Raw genomic sequence first — 19,550 nt, forward strand, 5'->3', positions numbered from 1 at the left:
AAGTGTGTGATGGGATGTTTACTCTTTTTCGCTGATTCAGGAACTCCTGTGGTTTCTCTTTAACACTTTGCCATCCCCATCTGATTCAGTTTGAGGAACTGAGCTGTGAAACCGGACACCAGAGATGAAAATAAGTGATAAAATCATACTGATGTGTTTTTCAGCCTCAAACAGGACCCGCTCCACTCTCCGGACTGCTCCCGGACCAGCGTCCTATTCTCCCTTCCCTGCTCTACCGGGGCTGCGGACAGCCCTTCCGTTCGTTTCTGCACAGTTCATCTTCAGCATTGGTTGCTGTGGTCGCAGCAGTTTGGGATCTGAGTCCAACTCTCCCGAGCTGCCCGGGGGGACGGAGTGAGCCAGAGATTCCGGGGAGGCTGAACTTCATCGAGAGGGAGAGCAGGCTCCAAGGTGAGTCGGTGGGGGCCCAGGAAGGAATGCAGGAGCTGGGGTCCCTAGGGGTCGGCAGCGGATGATGAATGGTGGGGAGGGAGAGGGTGGGGTGGTGTTGGGGAGGTGAGGATGGTGGAGTGCACTGCGTTCATTTCAGTGAGGAGGGAGTGTCGTGCTGAGGGTGAGGAGGTGAGGAGGGAGTGCCGTGCTGAGGGTGAGGAGGGAGTGACGTGCTGAGGGTGAGGAGGTGAGGAGGGAGTGCCGTGCTGAGGGTGAGGAGGTGAGGGGGGAGTGTCACACTGAAGGCCACTTTCTTCCCCTTCCCCGTCCGTTTCTCGTCCCTGCTGTGGGGCTGGAGGGTCTGTCAGGGAGGAGAACCAATGCGGTGTGTGAGGGCTGGTGAGGAGTGAGCACCATGGTGCAGGAGGGGCAGTGAGGGGGGAGATGGTTGTGACTTCCATCCTCTCTCTCTTTTCCCTCCAACCCTCCTCTCTCCATCTAGGCCCCTCTCCTTCCCACCCCCTTCAAATCTTCACCCCACCCTTTCTTGTTCTTCCCTCCTCTCCATCTCTGCCCCTGCCCCTCCACCCTTTGCCACTCACCTTCCCCTCTTTCCCTCCTTATTCTTTCCACCGTTCCTGCATTCAACCCTCCCCCCACTTCACCTCACATCCTCCGTCCCCCTTTCTCTTTGCTTGTCCCTGCCACGTACTGCAACCTCCCTTCCCCACACCCCATTTCTACCCCCTCCCCTTCACCCTTCCCTCCTACGCAATGGTTCCACCTTTCCTCCTCCTCCTCCCCATCCCTCCTCTTCTCCTCCTCCTTCCCTTTCCTCCTCCACGTTTCACCTCCTCCCCTTCCCTCCTACTCCTCCTCTTTCTCTTCTGTTCTCATCATCCCCTTCCCTCTCCTCGTTCCCTCCCTCTTCTTCTTCCTTCTTACCCTCCCTGCTCCACACTTTCCCTCTTCCTCCCCAACCTCCCCTTTCCACCTCCTCCTCCTTCCCTCCCCTTCCCACCTCCTCTAACCCTAACCCGTTCTCCTCCACCCCTTCCTCTCGTCCACCCATCCCCTCCCTTCTCCTCTTATTTTTCCTCCTCTTCCCTTTCCCTCCTCCCCTCTTTCTTCCTGCTCCTCATTCCCTCTCCTTCACCCTCCCCATTCCACATCATTCTCTCCTTCATGTTCCCCCTCCCCATCCCTCATCTCCTACCCTTCCCTCTTCCTCCTCTCCTTCCCTCTTCCCCTCCCCTTCCCTGATTCTCTGAACCCTCCCACTTCCCCTTCCCTCCCCTCCTTCTTTCACCTTGTCTACTCCCTCTTCCATTTCTCTCCTCTTCCATTCTCTCACCTGTCCTTATTCTTCACCCCCGCTTGGTCATCTTCAACCAATCTTCACCAGTCCTCCCTTCCCCATCTCCCTTGCCCGTCCTTCCGCCTTTCAGCACCCAGCATCCTCCCCTTATCCATCCATTTCTCTTCTGTTCGCACCTCCTGATCCCCCAGTTTCAGTTCCTCCTCTGTTGTTTATTCCCTCCCACTCCCTTTCTCCCTTCAGTCCAGTATCGTCCTCTATCATCTTCACCTACCTCTCCTCTCCCATGCACCTCTCCTTTTGACCCCATCTTCCCTCTTTTCCCTCCCTATCGCTCCCTGCTTCCTCTTTCCCTAACCCACCTCTCTACTTTCCTCTTTTTGTACCCTCCCTCCATTCCCAACCTCTCTCACCTCCACAATATCTTCCCCTCCAGGCTCAGCATGATGTATTATGGAGATGATTACTTCTACAACATGACTTCCTTTGGAAACTACTCCAATGAGAACGTTCCTGAGGATTCTGGGACCCAACTGCCAACATCTGCCACCTTGCCCATCTTTGTCTACGCCCTCACTTTCCTGTTGGGTGTCCCTGGCAACGGGGCCGTCATCTGGGTGACAGGCTTCAAGATGAAGCGGAGCGTCAACACGGTGTGGTTCCTGAACCTGGCTGTGGCAGACCTGACCTACTGCCTCAGCCTCCCCTTCCAGATGGCTAACGTTGCCCTGGGAAACTCCTGGCCCACAGACAACGTCCTCTGTAAGCTCATTCCCTCGGCCATCGTCCTCAACATGTACGCCAGTGTCTTCCTATTGACCATGATCAGCGTCGACCGCTGCCTGGCCGTCACTAGGCCCATTTGGTCCCAGACTCACCGGTCCCTGTCTTGGGTGCATGCGGTCTGCCTTGTGGCCTGGGGCCTCACCTTCCTCATGTGCCTGCCCACTCTGCTGACACGGAAGATGTACATAGTCCCTGAGTTCAACTTGACTTACTGCACCTTGAACTACACCGGGACTTATTTTGGAGACCGGACCAGGGAGATGGTGGGGGTGACACGGGCCCTCTTTGCCTTCATCTTCCCCTTCCTCATCATGGCCTAGTGAACCAAAATCTTCAGCTGAAAGCCAACAATTGACCTCTGCCCCCCACCACCTGTTTTCAAGTGATCTGTTCAACCCCTGAGCAACTAACTGAATATTTCCCTGCAGTCGCCAGATAGCGTCTGATCAAAAAAACCAGCCCTGGCCCAAAGGACCCTCTGCGTGAGTTTAGGCCAAGTTGGTTCACTGCCTCCTGGGCCCAGTTTCCTCATTGCCATGACGACCAGACACGACAGCTCTATCGTGCCGTGACTTTTGCCCCCAGTCCTGCCCCCTCCATCAGATCCCTGCTGATCTATTTCCATAGATCCTAGAGTGGTGGGGTGGAGATACATCTCTACTAAAGGAGATGTAAGGTTCCCCTTTCCTCCACCAGCCTGCAGGTCACCCTTGGGCAAGTTGCAGACCCTCCAATCAGGGTCACGTGAAACCGTGGGAGCTGGTGGTGGGTGGTCATATGAACAGCCCGTTCAGATCACAAGTCCTGGTTATGCGACCACTGACACAAGTCAGACAATCTCTGAAGAGTATTAATAATGGCCGGGGTCACCTGTCTTGTAAACACACTACCCAGAAGAAGGCAATGGAATTGCACCCGGGTCTCCCGTACTGTGCTATCCACGACACTAGAGACTTCTACACACAGTGGACTCTTCGTTAGTGCAAGTATCTAATCAGCCAATCATGAGGAAGCAACCCAGCACATAAAAGCAGGCAGACATGGTCAAGATGTTCCGACCAAATATGGGAATGGAGGAGGAAATGTGATCGAAGTGCCTTTGACTGTAGGATGCATTAAAAGCCTCTAATGCATTTGCCACGACCACCATAACAGGCAGCACATTCTGGGCATCAACCACTCCCTGAGTAAAAAACTTACCCCTCACATCCCCTTTGAATCTACCCCCTCTCTCTTTCAATGCATGCCCTCTGGTAGACATTTCTACCCTGGGAAAAAGATACTCCCTGTCTATTCTATCTATGAGTCTCATAATCTTATAAACCTCAATCAAATCTCTACCATCGTTGCTGGCAGTGCATTCCACACACCCACCACTCTGTGTGAAAAACTTACCCCTGACATCCCCTCGGTAATTACTTCCATGCACCTTAAAACTATGTCCCCTCGTGTTAACCACTTCAGCCCTGGAATAAGTGTCAGACTATCTATACGATCAATGCCTCTCCTCATCTTATACACCTCTATCAGTTCACCTCTCATCCTCCATCGCTGCAAGGAGAAAAGGCCACATTCACTCAAATGATTCTCATAAGGCACGCTCCCCAATCCAGGCAACATCCTTGTGAATCTCCTCTGCACTCTTTCTATAGAAACCACAACCTTCCTGTAGTGAGGTGACCAGAACTGAGCACAGTACTCCAAGTGGGGTCTGACCAAGGTGTTATATATGTCACCCTCAGGTTCGGCCGGCGGTGTTAGCCCAGGGAAGACAGTCCCTGGCCCACAAACAGGTTGAATCTGAGGAACAAAACCGCTTGTTCATGTCGATGCTGTGTGATCGGTTCCCCCATTATGAGTCAGTACCACGAAATAACCGACAGTACACCATATGGAATCAAACAATTAAGCTTCATAATTCTTAATTTGACTAAAGGGTCAGTAAAGAAAACAAAAAGAAAACGGCCCATTTTAATGAAACTGTCTAATGTGCACAAGTTGGAGCTCACAGTTTTCCTGCCGTTGGTCCTCCATCAATCTCCCCGGACTTTCTCAACTCCAAGTCCACTCCATCCTGCTGGCTACAACTTCTCCTTTCAGGCAAATTCTCTCTTCATCTCTCACCGAACAAAAGACTCGGATCACCTTGTTCTCAGGCACACAACAAGAAAAAACACTCCCTTCTTTGGGTGGTGCATATTCAAAAGCCCCTGTTATCTCTATCTCATGACCCAAACACTGCTGCTACAGAACAACCACTACATTAGCAGTGAAACCTTTCCCAGGGTATTACATATAGATGTAACATTACCTTGTGGCTGTTGATCTTCATTCCACAGTTGATGAAGGCCAACACACTATACACCTTCTGAACAACATTGTCAACCCGCACAGCAGCTTTGAGTGTCCTAGGGACATGGACCCCAAGATCTAGCTGATCCTCCACACTTACTGTTAATATTATGTTCTCTCTTCAAATTTGACCTAGCGATATGAATCATTTCACACTTGTCTGGGCTGAACTCCGTTTGCCACTTCTCAGCCCAGTTCTGCATCCTGTTGATGTCGAGCTGTCACCTCTGTCAACCCACCGGACTATCCACAACACCCCCAACCTTTGTGTCATCAACAACCTTACTAACCCACCTTCCTCTTCCTCATCCAGGTCATTTATAAAAATCACCAAGAGGAGGGGTCCCAGAACAGATCCCTGAAGAACACCACTGGCCACCGTTCTCCTTGCAGAATACGAACCATCCACAGCCACCCTTTGCCTACTTTGGTCAAACCAATTCTGGATCCACAAAGCAAGGCCTCTTTGGATCCCATGCTTCATTACTTCCTGAGTGAGCCTCACATGGAGAACCTGATCAAATCTCGCACTGAAATCCATATACACTACATCGACTGCTCCACCGTCATCAATGTGTTTTGTTACATCTCAAAGAAGTCAATCAGGTTCGTAAGGCTTCACCATGCTGACTATCCCAGATTAGATAATGTCTCTCCGAATGCTCATAAATCCTGCCTCTCAATCTTCTCCAACAACTTGCCCACCACTGAAGTAAGACTTCCTTGTCTATAACTTCCTGGGTTACGTCTACTTCCTTCCTGAACAAGGGAATAATGTTTGCAAGCTTCCAATCCTCCGGTACTTCTTCTGTCCCTATTGATGATGCAAAGATCACCGCCAGAGGCTCAGCAATTTCCTCCCTTGCTTCCCACGGTAGACGTGGGAATATCCCGCCTGGTCCTGTTGACTTAACTAACATAATACCTTTCAAAAGCTCAAGCACATCCTCTTTCTTGATGTCTACATACTCAAGCATTTCAGTCCACTTTAAGTCATCCCCATAATTGCCAAGGTCCTTTTTACTGGTGAATACTGAAGCAAAGTATTCATCAATTATCTCGGCTACCTCCTCTCAGGAACTTCTGTCAACCCTCCGGACTATCCACAACACCCCCAACTTTTCTGTCATCAACAATCTTACTAACCCATTCTTCTACTTCCTCAACCAGGTCATTTATAAAAATTACAGAAGGCTGCTGGATCAGACAACATCCCTGGTAGAGTGCTCAGAGGATGTGCAGACCAGCTAGCAGATGGTCTCACTGACATCTTCAACATCTCCCTGAGCAGCGCCACTGTTCCAACGTGCTTCAAGGCCGCCACCATCGTCCCCGTGCCAAAGAAGTCTTGTTTCCTGCCTCAACAACTACCATCCCGTTGCACTCACATCCATCATCATGAAGTGTTTTGAGAGGCTTGTCATGAGGCATATCAAGGCCCTGTTGCCCCCCTAACTGAACCCCCTGCAGTTTGCGTACCGTCCCAACCACTCAACAGATGACGCAATTGCCATCACCCTCCACTTGGCCCTAACCCACCCGGACAAAAAAGACACATACGTTCGGATGCTGTTCATAGACTTCAGTTCAGCATTCAACACAATCATCCCTCAGAAACTGATTGGAAAGTTGAGCCTACTGGGCCTGAACACATCCCTCTGCAACTGGATCCTAGACTTCCTGACTGGGAGACCTCAGTCAGTCCTGATCGGGAGCAGCACCTCCAACACCATCACACTGAGCACGGGGGCTCCCCAGGGTTGTGTGCTCAGTCCACTGCTGTTCACTCTGCTGACCCACGACTGTGCTGCAACACACAGCTCGAACCACATCATCAAGTTCGCCCATGAAACAACCGTGGTGGGTCTCATCAGCAAGAACGATGAGACAGCTTACAGAAAGGAGGTGCAGCGGCTAACAGACTGGTGCAGAGCCAACTACCTGTCTCTTAATGTGAACAAAACAAAAGAGATGGTTGTTGACTTCAGGAGGGCACGGAGCGACCACTCCCTGCTGAACATTGACGGCTTCTCGGTAGAGATCGCAAAGAGCACCAAATTTCTTGGTGTTCACCTGACGGAGAATCTCACCTGGTCCCTCAACACCAGCTCCATAGCCAAGAAAGCCCAGCAGTGTCTCTACTTTCTGCGAAGGCTGAGGGAAGTCCATCTCCCACCCCTCATCCTCATCACATTCTACAGGGGTTGTATTGAGAGCATCCTGAGCAGCTGCATCACTGCCCGGTTCGGAAATTGCACCGTCACGGATCGCAAGACCCTGCAGCAGATAGTGAGGTCCAGCTGAGAAGATCATCGGGGTCTCTCTTCCTGCCATCACGGACATTTACACTACACGCTATCAGCAAACAGCATTGTGAAGGACCCCACACACCCCCATACAATCTCTTCTCCCTCCTGCCGTCTGGGAAAAGGCTCCGAAGCATTCGGGCTCTCATGACCAGACTATGTAACAGTTTCTTCCCCCAAGCTTCCCCCATGTGTATATACACATACATACACACTTACTATGATTCAGTTCTTTCTCTATTGTTATGTAGTGCAATGCATTGTACACAGTCAATAAATTGCTCAACATCTGCCAGTGATTCTGAATCTGGTTCAATACAATACCTGGGGATTCTCTTTTATCCCACTCACCAAGGAGACTTTTGGCCACCTTCAACCCCGGCTTGAGTTCTTTCCTGGTACATTTGCCTCTCATTCTCACTGAAGGGTCGTTCTCTCCACAACGGCTGCGGGATTGGAGCTGGGGATCCACTGTTAAGCCTGTGTGGAGATGCCTTCAGTTTAAACATCTGCTGTTGCAGAACCGGTTTTGGGCAGCAGGGGGAGACATCGTAGAGGGATCTCTGTGCTGAGCAAACTGCTGAATTCAGCTGAATCCTTTCTGTACGTGACCCGTATCCCACCATTCCCTGCACGATCATGTGTCTACATAAACTCAGTGGCACTTTGATCACATTTCCTTCCCCATTCCTGTGTTTGGTCGGAACCTCTTGACCATGTCTTCGTGCTTTTATGCACTGGGTTGCTGCCTCGTGATTGGCTGATTAGATACTTGCACTAACGAAGAGTCCACTGTGTGTAGAAGTCTCTAGTGTCATGGTTAGCACATTTCTGGATACCCCGGTTCAATTCCAGCCGCTGCCAGTACGGAGCTTGTACTTTCACCCTGTAACAGTGTGTGTTTCCTCCGGGTGATCCGGTTTCATCCCACGATCCAAAGACATACAGCTTGGTAGGGTAATTGGCTACTATAAACTATCCTGGGATTAGGCAGGTTTAGATCAGGTGATCACTGGGCGGCGTGGCACGAAGGTCTGGAAGAGTCTAATCTGCTCTGTAACTCAATAAATTCATTAATTAAACAGGCCGGTGCTTCCACTACCACCTCCACCCATGGCAGCCCACTTCTGGCACGCAGCACGTCTCCTTTAAACTTTCCTTCCTCTCCCCCTGAAACGAAGCCCTCTTCCCGGGGGCGGGAGGAGAAACTGATCGTCACTGTCCATCCCATCCAAGCCCCCATGATTTTATAATCTTCCAGCAGGTCTCCCCTCAGCCCCCGGAGAAGACGATCAAGTTTTGTCCACCCTCCCCATACAGATCATATGACCACCCACCACCAGCTCCCACGGTCTCATGTGACCCTGATTGGAGGGTCTGCAACTTGCCCAAGGGTGACCTGCAGGCTGGTGGTGGAAAGGGGAACCTTACGTTTCCTTTAGTAGAGATGTATCTCCACCCCAGCACCCTAGGCACTATGGAAATAGATAAGCAGTCATGTTTATTCATTTCCATAGATGAATAAAGATATCTTTTACTCATTTTATTAATAATTTTATTTCATGATTTTATTTTTACTGAATAAACAGTCCTGGTGAAGGGTCCTGTCCCGAAACGTTGTCCAGCCCACAGCTGGAGTCCAGTGTCCAGTTCTGGTCTCCACACTACAGGAAGGAGGTGACTGCACTGGAGAGGGTGCAGAGGAGATTCCCCAGGACGTTGCCCGGGACGGAGTGTTTCGGTTATGAGGAGAGACCGGAGAGGGGCAGGCTGAGGGGGGATCTGATGGAGGGGGCAGGTGTGGGGGCAAAAGTCACAGCATGATAGAGCTGTCGTGTCTGGTCGCCATGGCAATGCGGAAGCAAGGCCCAGGAGGCAGTGAACCAACTTGGCCTGGACTCACGCAGAGGGTCCTTTGAGCTGGGGCAAGTTTTTTTTTGATCAGACGCTACCTGGCAACTACGGGGAAATATTCAGTTAGTTGCTCAGGGATTGAACAGCTCACAGGCAAATCGGTGGGCAGGGCAGGGGTCAGTGGTTGGCTTTCAGCCGAGGATTTTCGTTCACCAGGCCTTGAACGATGGGCCTTGTAGGATTGGGACACTCGTAGGCAGAGTGCTGGCGGAGGGCGGGGGAAATGGGTGCTATAATAGTGGGAGGTGACACAGGGCAAGATGGAGTAAGGGGTATCAATGGCAGGACGGACCGAGGAGCCAGCATTGGTGGGACATAGAGGATGAGTCTTCACATACTGGCATCTATACTGGAGATGGTCTTCATGCGAGTCTTGCAAGCTGTCTCAGTCTGCTCCTCAGCAAAGGCCAAACGGAGCGAGGTGGACAGGGAACGCCGGAAAACCTGGCGGAAGTTGCGGCCGGCAAAGACATAGAGGATGGGGTTCAGGGCGCTGTTGAAGGAGGCTAGGCCCATGGAGAAGCTATCCCAGACCCAGGCCGCCGGATGTTTGGAGAAAGCCTGAGCTAGGCCGCAGATGTGGTATGGGAGCCAGCAGAGGAAAAAGGCGGCAACTACAACAGCAATGAGGCGGACAGGCTTCCTGGTCTTGCTGGTCTTGGCGAACTTGCCCCTCTGCAGCTTCTGGCCGATCAGGAGGTAGCAGAATGCCATGATGAGGAAGGGGAAGATGAAGGCAAAGAGGGCCCGTGTCACCTCCACCACCTCCCTGGTCCGGTCTCCAAAATAAGTCCCAGTGTAGTTCAAGGTGCAGTAAGTAAAGCCGAACTCAGAGTCGATGTACATCTTCCGTGTCAGCAGAGTGGGCAGGCACATGAGGAAGGCAAGGCCCCAGGCCACAAGGCAGGCCGCACGCACCCAAGACAGAGACCGGTGAGTCTGGGACCAAATGGGCCTAGTGACAGCCAGGCAGCGGTCGACGCTGATCATGGTCAATAGGAAAACACTGGCGAACATGTTGAGGACGATGGCCGAGGGAATGAGCTTACAGAGGACATTGTCTGTAGGCCAGGAGTTCCTCAGGGCAACGTTAGCCATCTGGAAGGGGAGGCTGAGGCAGTAGGTCAGGTCTGCCACAGCCAGGTTCAGGAACCACACCATGTTGACGCTCCGCTTCATCTTGAAGCCTGTCACCCAGATGACGGCCCCGTTGCCAGGGACACCCAACAGGAAAGTGAGGGCGTAGACAAAGATGGACAAGATGGCGGATGTTGACAGTTGGGTCCCAGAATCCTCAGGAACGCTCTCATCGGAGTTGTTTCCAAAGGAAGAGATGTTGTAGAAGTAATCATCTCCATAGTACATCATGCTGAGCCTGGAGGGGAAGATATTGTGGAGTTGAGGGTGATTGGGAATGGAAGGAGGGGGCAAGAAGAGGAAAGGAAGGAGATGGGTGTGGGAAAGAGACAGGGAGAGAGAGGGAGGGAAAAGAGGGAAGATGGGGTCAAAAGGAGAAGAGCATGAGAGAGGAGAGGTAGGTGAAAATGATGGAGGATGAAAGAAGATTGAAGGGAGGGGGAGGGTAGAGAGATGGACGGGTAAGGGGAGGAGGCTGGGTGCTGAAAAACGGAAGGAGGGTCAGATGAGACGGGGAATGGAGGACAGGTGAAGATTGGTTGAAGATAACCGGGGGTGGTGAAGAATAAGGACAGGTAGAGAGAAGGGAAGAGGAGAGAAATGGGAGAGCGAGTAGGCAACATGAGGGGAGGAGGTGAGGGAAGGAGAACAGGGAGAGTGAAGATGAAAGGGAAAGAGGGAAGGGGAAGGGAGAACGGGATGGGGATGAGGGAAGGAGAGGGGGAGGAGAAAAGGGGAGGCGAAGAGGGAAGAGGCAGGGGAACATGAGGAGAGAAGGATGAGGAAAGGGGAGGGTGACAGAGATGGGGAGGAGGAGCAGGAAGAAAGAGGGTGAGAAGGGGAAAGGAAGAGGAGGAAGTGGAGTGGATGGGTGGACATGAGAGGAAGGGGTGGAGGAGAAAGGGAAGGGAAGGAGGAGGATGTGGGAAGGGGAGGGTGGGGAAGAGGAGGCTGAGGAAAACAGAAGGGATGGAGGAGGGAAGGGAGGATGAGGAGGGAAGGGGAAGATGAAGAAGGAGAGGAGGAGAAGAGGAGGAGGAGGAGAAGGGGAGGAGGAGGGAAGGGGAAGGGAGGAGGAGTGGATAAGGAGGGCGAAGAGGAGGAGGAATAGGTGGAAGCATTGCATAGGAGACGGAAGGGTGACGGGAAGGAGGGAGGGGGTAAAATGGGGTGTGGGGAAGGGAGGTTGCAGAACGTGGCAGGGACAAGCAAAGAGAAAGGGGGACGGAGGATGTGAGGTGAAGTGGGGGGAGGGTTGAATGCAGGAACGGTGGAAAGAATAAGGAGGGAAAGGGGAAGGTGAGTGGCAAAGGGTGGAGGAGGCAGGGGAAGAGATGGAGAGGAAGGAAGAAAAGGAAAGAGTGGGGGGAAGCTTTGAAGGGGGTGGGAAGGAGAGGGGCATAGATAGAGAGAGGAGGGGTGGAGGGAAAAGAGAGAGAGGATGGAAGTCACAACCATCTCCTGCCTCACTGCCCCTCCTGCACCACGGTGCTCACTCCTCACGAGCCCTCACACACCGCATTGGTTCTCCTCCCTGACAGACCCTCCAGCCCCACAGCAGAGACGGGAAATGGACGGGGATGGGGAAGAAAGTGGCCTTCAGTGTGACACTCCCCCCTCACCTCCTCACCCTCAGCACGGCACTCCCTCCTCACCTCCTCACCCTCAGCACGGCACTCCCTCCTCACCTCCTCACCCGCAGCACGGCACTCCCTCCTCACCTCCTCACCCTCAGCACGGCACGCCCTCCTCACCCTCAGCACGGCACTCCGCCCTCACGTCCTCATCCGCAGCACGGCACTCACTCCTCACACCCTCACCCTCAGCACGGCACTCCGCCCTCACGTCCTCACCCTCAGCACGACACTCCCTCCTCACCTCCTCACCCTCAGCACGGCACTCCCCCCTCACCTCCTCACCCTCAGCACGACACTCCCTCCTCACCTCCTCACCCTCAGCACGTCACTCCCTCCTCACCCACTCACCCTCAGCCCGGCACTCCCTCCTCACACCCTCAGCACGTCACTCCCTCCTCACCTCCTCACCCTCAGCAAGGCACTCCCTCCTCACCCTCAGCATGTCACTCCCTCCTCACCTCCTCACCCTCAGCACGGCACTCCCTCCTCACCCCATCACCCGCAGCACGTCACTCCCTCCTCACCTCCTCACCCGCAGCACGTCACTCCCTCCTCACCTCCTCACCCTCAGCACGACACTCCCTCCTCACCTCCTCACCCTCAGCACGGCACTCCCACCTCACCCCCTCACCCTCAGCACGTCACTCCCTCCTCACCTCCTCACCCTCAGCACGACACTCCCTCCTCACCCCCTCACCCTCAGCACGTCACTCCCTCCTCACCTCCTCACCCTCAGCACGGCACTCCCTCCTCACCTCCTCACCCTCAGCACGGCACTCCCTCCTCACCTCCTCACCCTCAGCACGGCACTCCCTCCTCACCTCCTCACCCTCAGCATGTCACTCCCTCCTCACCCACTCACCCTCAGCCCGGCACTCCCTCCTCACACCCTCAGCACGTCACTCCCTCCTCACCCACTCACCCTCAGCCCGGCACTCCCTCCTCACACCCTCAGCACGTCACTCCCTCCTCACCTCCTCACCCTCAGCAAGGCACTCCCTCCTCACCCTCAGCATGTCACTCCCTCCTCACCCACTCACCCTCAGCCCGGCACTCCCTCCTCACACCCTCAGCACGTCACTCCCTCCTCACCCACTCACCCTCAGCCCGGCACTCCCTCCTCACACCCTCAGCACGTCACTCCCTCCTCACCTCCTCACCCGCAGCACGACACTCCCTCCTCACCTCCTCACCCTCAGCACGACACTCCCTCCTCACCTCCTCACCCTCAGCACGTCACTCCCTCCTCACCTCCTCACCCTCAGCACGTCACTCCCTCCTCACCTCCTCACCCTCAGCACGACACTCCCTCCTCACCTCCTCACCCTCAGCACGACACTCCCTCCTCACCTCCTCACCCTCAGCACGTCACTCCCTCCTCACCTCCTCACCCTCAGCACGTCACTCCCTCCTCACCTCCTCACCCTCAGCACGACACTCCCTCCTCACCCCCTCACCCTCAGCACGTCACTCCCTCCTCACCTCCTCACCCGCAGCACGACACTCCCTCCTCACCTCCTCACCCTCAGCACGACACTCCCTCCTCACCTCCTCACCCTCAGCACGTCACTCCCTCCTCACCTCCTCACCCTCAGCACGTCACTCCCTCCTCACCTCCTCACCCTCAGCACGACACTCCCTCCTCACCTCCTCACCCTCAGCACGTCACTCCCTCCTCACCTCCTCACCCTCAGCATGTCACTCCCTCCTCACCTCCTCACCCTCAGCACGTCACTCCCTCCTCACCTCCTCACCCTCAGCCCGGCACTCCCTCCTCACCTCCTCACCCTCAGCACGATACTCCCTCCTCACACCCTCAGCACGTCACTCCCTCCTCACCTCCTCACCCTCAGCACGTCACTCCCTCCTCACCACACCCTCAGAACGGCACTCCCCCCTCACCTCCTCACCCTCAGCCCGGCACTCCCTCCTCACCTCCTCACCCTCAGCACGACACTCCCTCCTCACACCCTCAGCACGTCACTCCCTCCTCACCTCCTCACCCTCAGCACGTCACTCCCTCCTCACCACACCCTCAGAACGGCACTCCCCCCTCACCTCCTCACCCTCAGCACGGCACTCCCTCCTCACCTCCTCACCCTCAGCACGTCACTCCCTCCTCACCTCCTCACCCTCAGCACGACACTCCCTCCTCACACCCTCAGCACGTCACTCCCTCCTCACCTCCTCACCCTCAGCACGTCACTCCCTCCTCACCACACCCTCAGAACGGCACTCCCCCCTCACCTCCTCACCCTCAGCACGGCACTCCCTCCTCACCCCATCACCCGCAGCACGGCACCCCCACCTCACCACCTCACCCTCAGCACGGCACTCCCTCCTCACCTCCTCACGCTCAGCACGGCACTCCCCCCTCACCTCCTCACCCTCAACACGATACTCCCTCCTCACCTCCTCACCCTCAGCACGACACTCCCTCCTCACCTCCTCACCCTCAGCACGGCACTCCCTCCTCACCTCCTCACCCTCAGCACGGCACTCCCTCCTCACCTCCTCACCCTCAGCACGGCACTCCCCCCTCACCTCCTCACCCTCAACACGATACTCCCTCCTCACCTCCTCACGCTCAGCACGGCACTCCCTCCTCACCCCATCACCCGCAGCACGGCACTCCCTCCTCACCTCCTCACCCTCAGCACGGCACTAACTCCTCACCCCCTCACCCTCAGCACGGCACTCCCTCCTCACCTCACCCTCAGCCCGGCACTCCCTCCTCACACCCTCAGCACGACACTCCCTCCTCACCTCACCCTCAGCCCGGCACTCCCTCCTCACACCCTCAGCACGACACTCCCTCCTCACCTCCTCACCCTCAGCACGTCACTCCCTCACCACCTCCTCACCCTCAGCACGGCACTCCCTCCTCACCCTCAGCACGTCACTCCCTCCTCACCTCCTCACCCTCAGCACGTCACTCCCTCTTCACCTCCTCACCCTCAGCACGGCACTCCCTCCTCACCCTCAGCACGTCACTCCCTCCTCACCTCCTCACCCTCAGCACGACACTCCCTCCTCACACCCTCAGCACGTCACTCCCTCCTCACCTCCTCACCCTCAGCACGGCACTCCCTCCTCACCGCCTCACCCTCAGCACGACACTCCCCCATCACCACACCCTCAGAACGGCACTCCCTCCTCACCTCCTCACCCTCAACACGACACTCCATCCTAACTTCCTCACCCTCAGCACGGCACTCCCTCCTCACCTCACCCTCAGCCCGGCACTCCCTCCTCACACCCTCAGCACGACACTCCCTCCTCACCTCACCCTCAGCCCGGCACTCCCTCTTCACACCCTCAGCACGACACTCCCTCCTCACCTCCTCACCCTCAGCACGTCACTCCCTCTTCACCTCCTCACCCTCAGCACGGCACTCCCTCCTCACCCTCAGCACGTCACTCCCTCCTCACCTCCTCACCCTCAGCACGTCACTCCCTCTTCACCTCCTCACCCTCAGCACGGCACTCCCTCCTCACCCTCAGCACGTCACTCCCTCTTCACCTCCTCACCCTCAGCACGACACTCCCTCCTCACACCCTCAGCACGTCACTCCCTCCTCACCTCCTCACCCTCAGCACGTCACTCCCTCCTCACCTCACCCTCAGCACGACACTCCCTCCTCACCGCCTCACCCTCAGCACGACACTCCCTCCTCACCACACCCTCAGAACGGCACTCCCCCCTCACCTCCTCACCCTCAGCACGACACTCCCTCCTCACCTCCTCACCCTCAGCACGGCACTCCCTCCTCACCTCCTCACCCTCAGCACGGCACTCCGCCCTCACGTCCTCACCCGCAGCACGGCACTCCCTCCTCACCTCCTCACCCTCAGCACGACACTCCCCCCCTCACCACACCCTCAGAACGGCACTCCCTCCTCACCTCCTCACCCTCAGCACGGCACTCCCTCCTCACCTCCTCACCCTCAACACGACTCTCCATCCTAACCTCTTCACCCTCAGCACGACACTCCCCCCTCACCACACCCTCAGCACGACACTCCCCCCTCACCTCCTCACCCTCAGCACGGCACTCTCTCCTCACCCCCTCACCCTCAGCACGGCACTCCCCCCTCACCTCCTCACCCTCAGCGCGGCACTCCCTCCTCACCTCCTCACGCTCAGCACGGCACTCCCTCCTCACCCTCAGCACGTCACTCCCCACTCACCTCCTCACCCTCAGCACGGCACTCCCTCCTCACCTCCTCACCCTCAGCACGGCACTCCCTTCTCACCCTCAGCACGTCACTCCTCACCTCCTCACCCTCAGCACGACACTCCCTCCTCACCTCCTCACCCTCAGCACGGCACTCCCTCCTCACCTCCTCACCCTCAGCACGGCACTCCGCCCTCACGTCCTCACCCGCAGCACGGCACTCCCTCCTCACCTCCTCACCCTCAGCACGACACTCCCCCCCTCACCACACCCTCAGAACGGCACTCCCTCCTCACCTCCTCACCCTCAGCACGGCACTCCCTCCTCACCTCCTCACCCTCAACACGACTCTCCATCCTAACCTCTTCACCCTCAGCACGACACTCCCCCCTCACCACACCCTCAGCACGACACTCCCCCCTCACCTCCTCACCCTCAGCACGGCACTCTCTCCTCACCCCCTCACCCTCAGCACGGCACTCCCCCCTCACCTCCTCACCCTCAGCGCGGCACTCCCTCCTCACCTCCTCACGCTCAGCACGGCACTCCCTCCTCACCCTCAGCACGTCACTCCCCACTCACCTCCTCACCCTCAGCACGGCACTCCCTCCTCACCTCCTCACCCTCAGCACGGCACTCCCTTCTCACCCTCAGCACGTCACTCCTCACCTCCTCACCCTCAGCACGGCACTCCCTCCTCACCTCCTCACCCTCAGCACGACACTCCCTCCTCACCTCCTCACCCTCAGCACGGCACTCCCACCTCACCCCCTCACCCTCAGCACGGCACTCCCTCCTCACCTCCTCACCCTCAGCACGGCACTCCCCCCTCACCTCCTCACCCTCAGCACGGCACTCCCTCCTCACCTCCTCACCCTCATCACGGCACTCCCCCCTCACCTCCTCACCCTCAGCACGGCACTCCCCCCTCACCTCCTCACCCTAAGCATGTCACTCCCCCTCACCTCCTCACCCTCAGCACGACACTCCCCCCTCACCTCCTCACCCTCAGCACGGCACTCCCCCCTCACCTCCTCACCCTAAGCATGTCACTCCCCCTCACCTCCTCACCCTCAACACGGCACTCCCCCCTCACCTCCTCACCCTCAGCACGGCACTCCCTCCTCACCTCCTCACCCTCAGCACGGCACTCCCCCCTCACCTCCTCACCCTCAACACGGCACTCCCCCCTCACCTCCTCACCCTCAACACGGCACTCCCCCCTCACCTCCTCACCCTAAGCATGTCACTCCCCCTCACCTCCTCACCCTCAGCACGACACTCCCTCCTCACCTCCTCACCCTCAGCACGGCACTCCCCCCTCACCTCCTCACCCTCAACACGACACTCCCTCCTCACCTCCTCACCCTCAGCACGGCACTCCCCCCTCACCTCCTCACGCTCCGCACGGCACTCCCTCCTCACCCTCAGCATGGCACTCCCCCCTCACCTCCTCACCCTCAGCACGTCACTCCCACCTCACCTCCTCACCCTCAGCATGTCACTCCCCCTCACCTCCTCACCCTCAGCACGTCACTCCCTCCTCACCTCCTCACCCTCAGCACGTCACTCCCCCCTCACCTCCTCACCCTCAGCATGTCACTCCCCCCTCACCTCACCCTCAGCACGTCAATCCCCCCTCACCTCCTCACCCTCAGCACGTCACTCCCCCCTCACCTCACCCTCAGCACGTCAATCCCCCCTCACCTCCTCACCCTCAGCACGGCACTCCCTCCTCACCTCCTCACCCTCAGCACGGCACTCCCTCCTCACCTCCTCACCCTCAGCACGGCACTCCCTCCTCACCCTCAGCACGGCACTCCCCCCTCACCTCCTCACCCTCAGCATGTCACTCCCCCTCACCTCCTCACCCTCAGCACGGCACTCCCCACTCACCTCCTCACCCTCAGCACGGCACTCCCTCCTCACCTCCTCACCCTCAGCACGGCACGCCCTCCTCACCTCCTCACCCTCAGCACGGCACTCCCTCCGCACTGAAATGAACGCAGTGCACTCCCCCATCCTCACCTCCCCAACACCACCCCACCTCCTCTCCCTCCCCACCATTCATCATCTGCTGTGGGCCCCTAGGGACCACAGCTCCTGCATTCCTTCCTGGGCCCCCACCGACTCACCTTGGAGCCTGCTCTCCCTCTCGATGAAGTTCAGCCTCCCCGGAATCTCTGGCTCACTCCGTCCCCCCGGGCAGCTCGGGAGAGTTGGACTCAGATCCCAAACTGCTGCGACCACAGCAACCAATGCTGAAGATGAACTGTGCAGAAACGAACGGAAGGGCTGTCCGCAGTCCTTTATTAACACATTAGTATTTCTTCATCACTTTTTTTTAAATCTCCGGTTTATTAGCTCAGTTCCTCAAACTGAATCAGATGGGGACGGCAAAGAGAAACCACAGGAGTTCCGGAAAGAGAGAAAAAGGGGTAAATATCCCATCACACACTCCCGGGGTCAGACACAGAGTGAAGCTCCCTCCACACCGTCCCATCACACACTCCCGGGGTCAGACACAGAGTGAAACTCCCTCCACACCGTCCCATCACACACTCCCGGGGTCAGACACAGAGTGAAGCTCCCTCCACACCGTCCCATCACACACTCCCGGGGTCAGGCACAGAGTGAAGCTCCCTCCACATCGTCCCATCACACACTCCCGGGGTCAGACACAGAGTGAAGCTCCCTCCACACCGTCCCATCACACACTCCCGGAGTCAGACACAGAGTGAAGCTCCCTCCACACTGTCCCATCACACACTCCCGGGGTCAGGCACAGAGTGAAGCTCCTTCCACACCGTCCCATCACACACTCCCGGGGTCAGACAAGTGTGAAGCTCCCTCCACACCGTCCCATCACACACTCCCGGGGTCAGACACAGAGTGAATCTCCCTCCACACTGTCCCATCACACACTCCCGGGGTCAGGCACAGAGTGAAGCTCCCTCCACACCGTCCCATCACACACTCCCGGGGTCAGACACAGAGTGAAGCTCCCTCCACACCGTCCCATCACACACTCCCGGGGGTCAGACACTGAGTGAAGCTCCCTCCACACCGTCCCATCACACACTCCCCTGCGGCTGGCGAAATCCGCCATCCGTGGGTCTTGGAAACGGGTGGCGGGACGATCTCCCCGGGCAGACTGCCTGGCAATGTTTAGGGGGTATGTTCGTGCCTGGGTAAATATTGAAAAAGAACACGCGCAGTCCACGGCGACCTTAGAGGAGTTTCAAGACCGTTGGGCTCCGCGGGGAGTAAATGCCATCGTAGATAGGGATGGCAACATTCTGGTGTAATGTCTATTGTCTATTTGTAGTGCAGTAATTGTGTTTGCCACTGTTTTGTATATATTGTATAGCACTGATATTTGTAATAAAGGATTTTGTAATTTTAAAAAAAGGGTCAGACGCAGAGTGAAGCTCCCTCCACACCGTCCCATCACACACTCCCGGGGTCAGACACAGAGTGAAGCTCCCTCCACACTGTCCCATCACACACTCCCGGGGTCAGACACAGA

General features: G+C 56.7%; 2 protein-coding genes across 2 annotated transcripts; one reads left to right on the forward strand and one right to left on the reverse strand.

Annotated features, from left to right (window-relative positions):
* Positions 1–2,157: 2,157 nt before the first annotated feature.
* Positions 2,158–2,817, forward strand: LOC132380699 (C3a anaphylatoxin chemotactic receptor-like). Its single transcript, XM_059949686.1, has one exon. It carries the CDS (start codon positions 2,158–2,160, stop codon positions 2,815–2,817), a length of 660 nt encoding a protein of 219 aa, XP_059805669.1.
* A 5,935-nt stretch (positions 2,818–8,752) lies between these two features.
* On the reverse strand, positions 8,753–18,288 carry LOC132380775 (C3a anaphylatoxin chemotactic receptor-like). The gene is made up of 2 exons (XM_059949762.1): positions 18,157–18,288; positions 8,753–10,444 (listed from the first exon to the last, which is right to left on the reverse strand). The coding sequence occupies exon 2, from the start codon at positions 10,435–10,437 to the stop codon at positions 9,400–9,402; it is 1,038 nt and encodes a 345-aa protein (XP_059805745.1). The 5' UTR covers positions 10,438–10,444; positions 18,157–18,288; the 3' UTR covers positions 8,753–9,399.
* Between the last annotated feature and the right edge of the window lie 1,262 nt (positions 18,289–19,550).

Source organism: Hypanus sabinus, chromosome 24 (assembly GCF_030144855.1).
Source record: "Hypanus sabinus isolate sHypSab1 chromosome 24, sHypSab1.hap1, whole genome shotgun sequence".
Taxonomy (NCBI): domain Eukaryota; kingdom Metazoa; phylum Chordata; class Chondrichthyes; order Myliobatiformes; family Dasyatidae; genus Hypanus; species Hypanus sabinus.

Bases quoted from the DNA above. Each gene is read 5' to 3' on its own strand.
- LOC132380699 (XM_059949686.1), top strand. From the start codon at position 2,158: ATGTATTATGGAGATGATTACTTCTACAACATGACTTCCTTTGGAAAC.
- LOC132380775 (XM_059949762.1), bottom strand. From the start codon at position 10,437: ATGATGTACTATGGAGATGATTACTTCTACAACATCTCTTCCTTTGGA.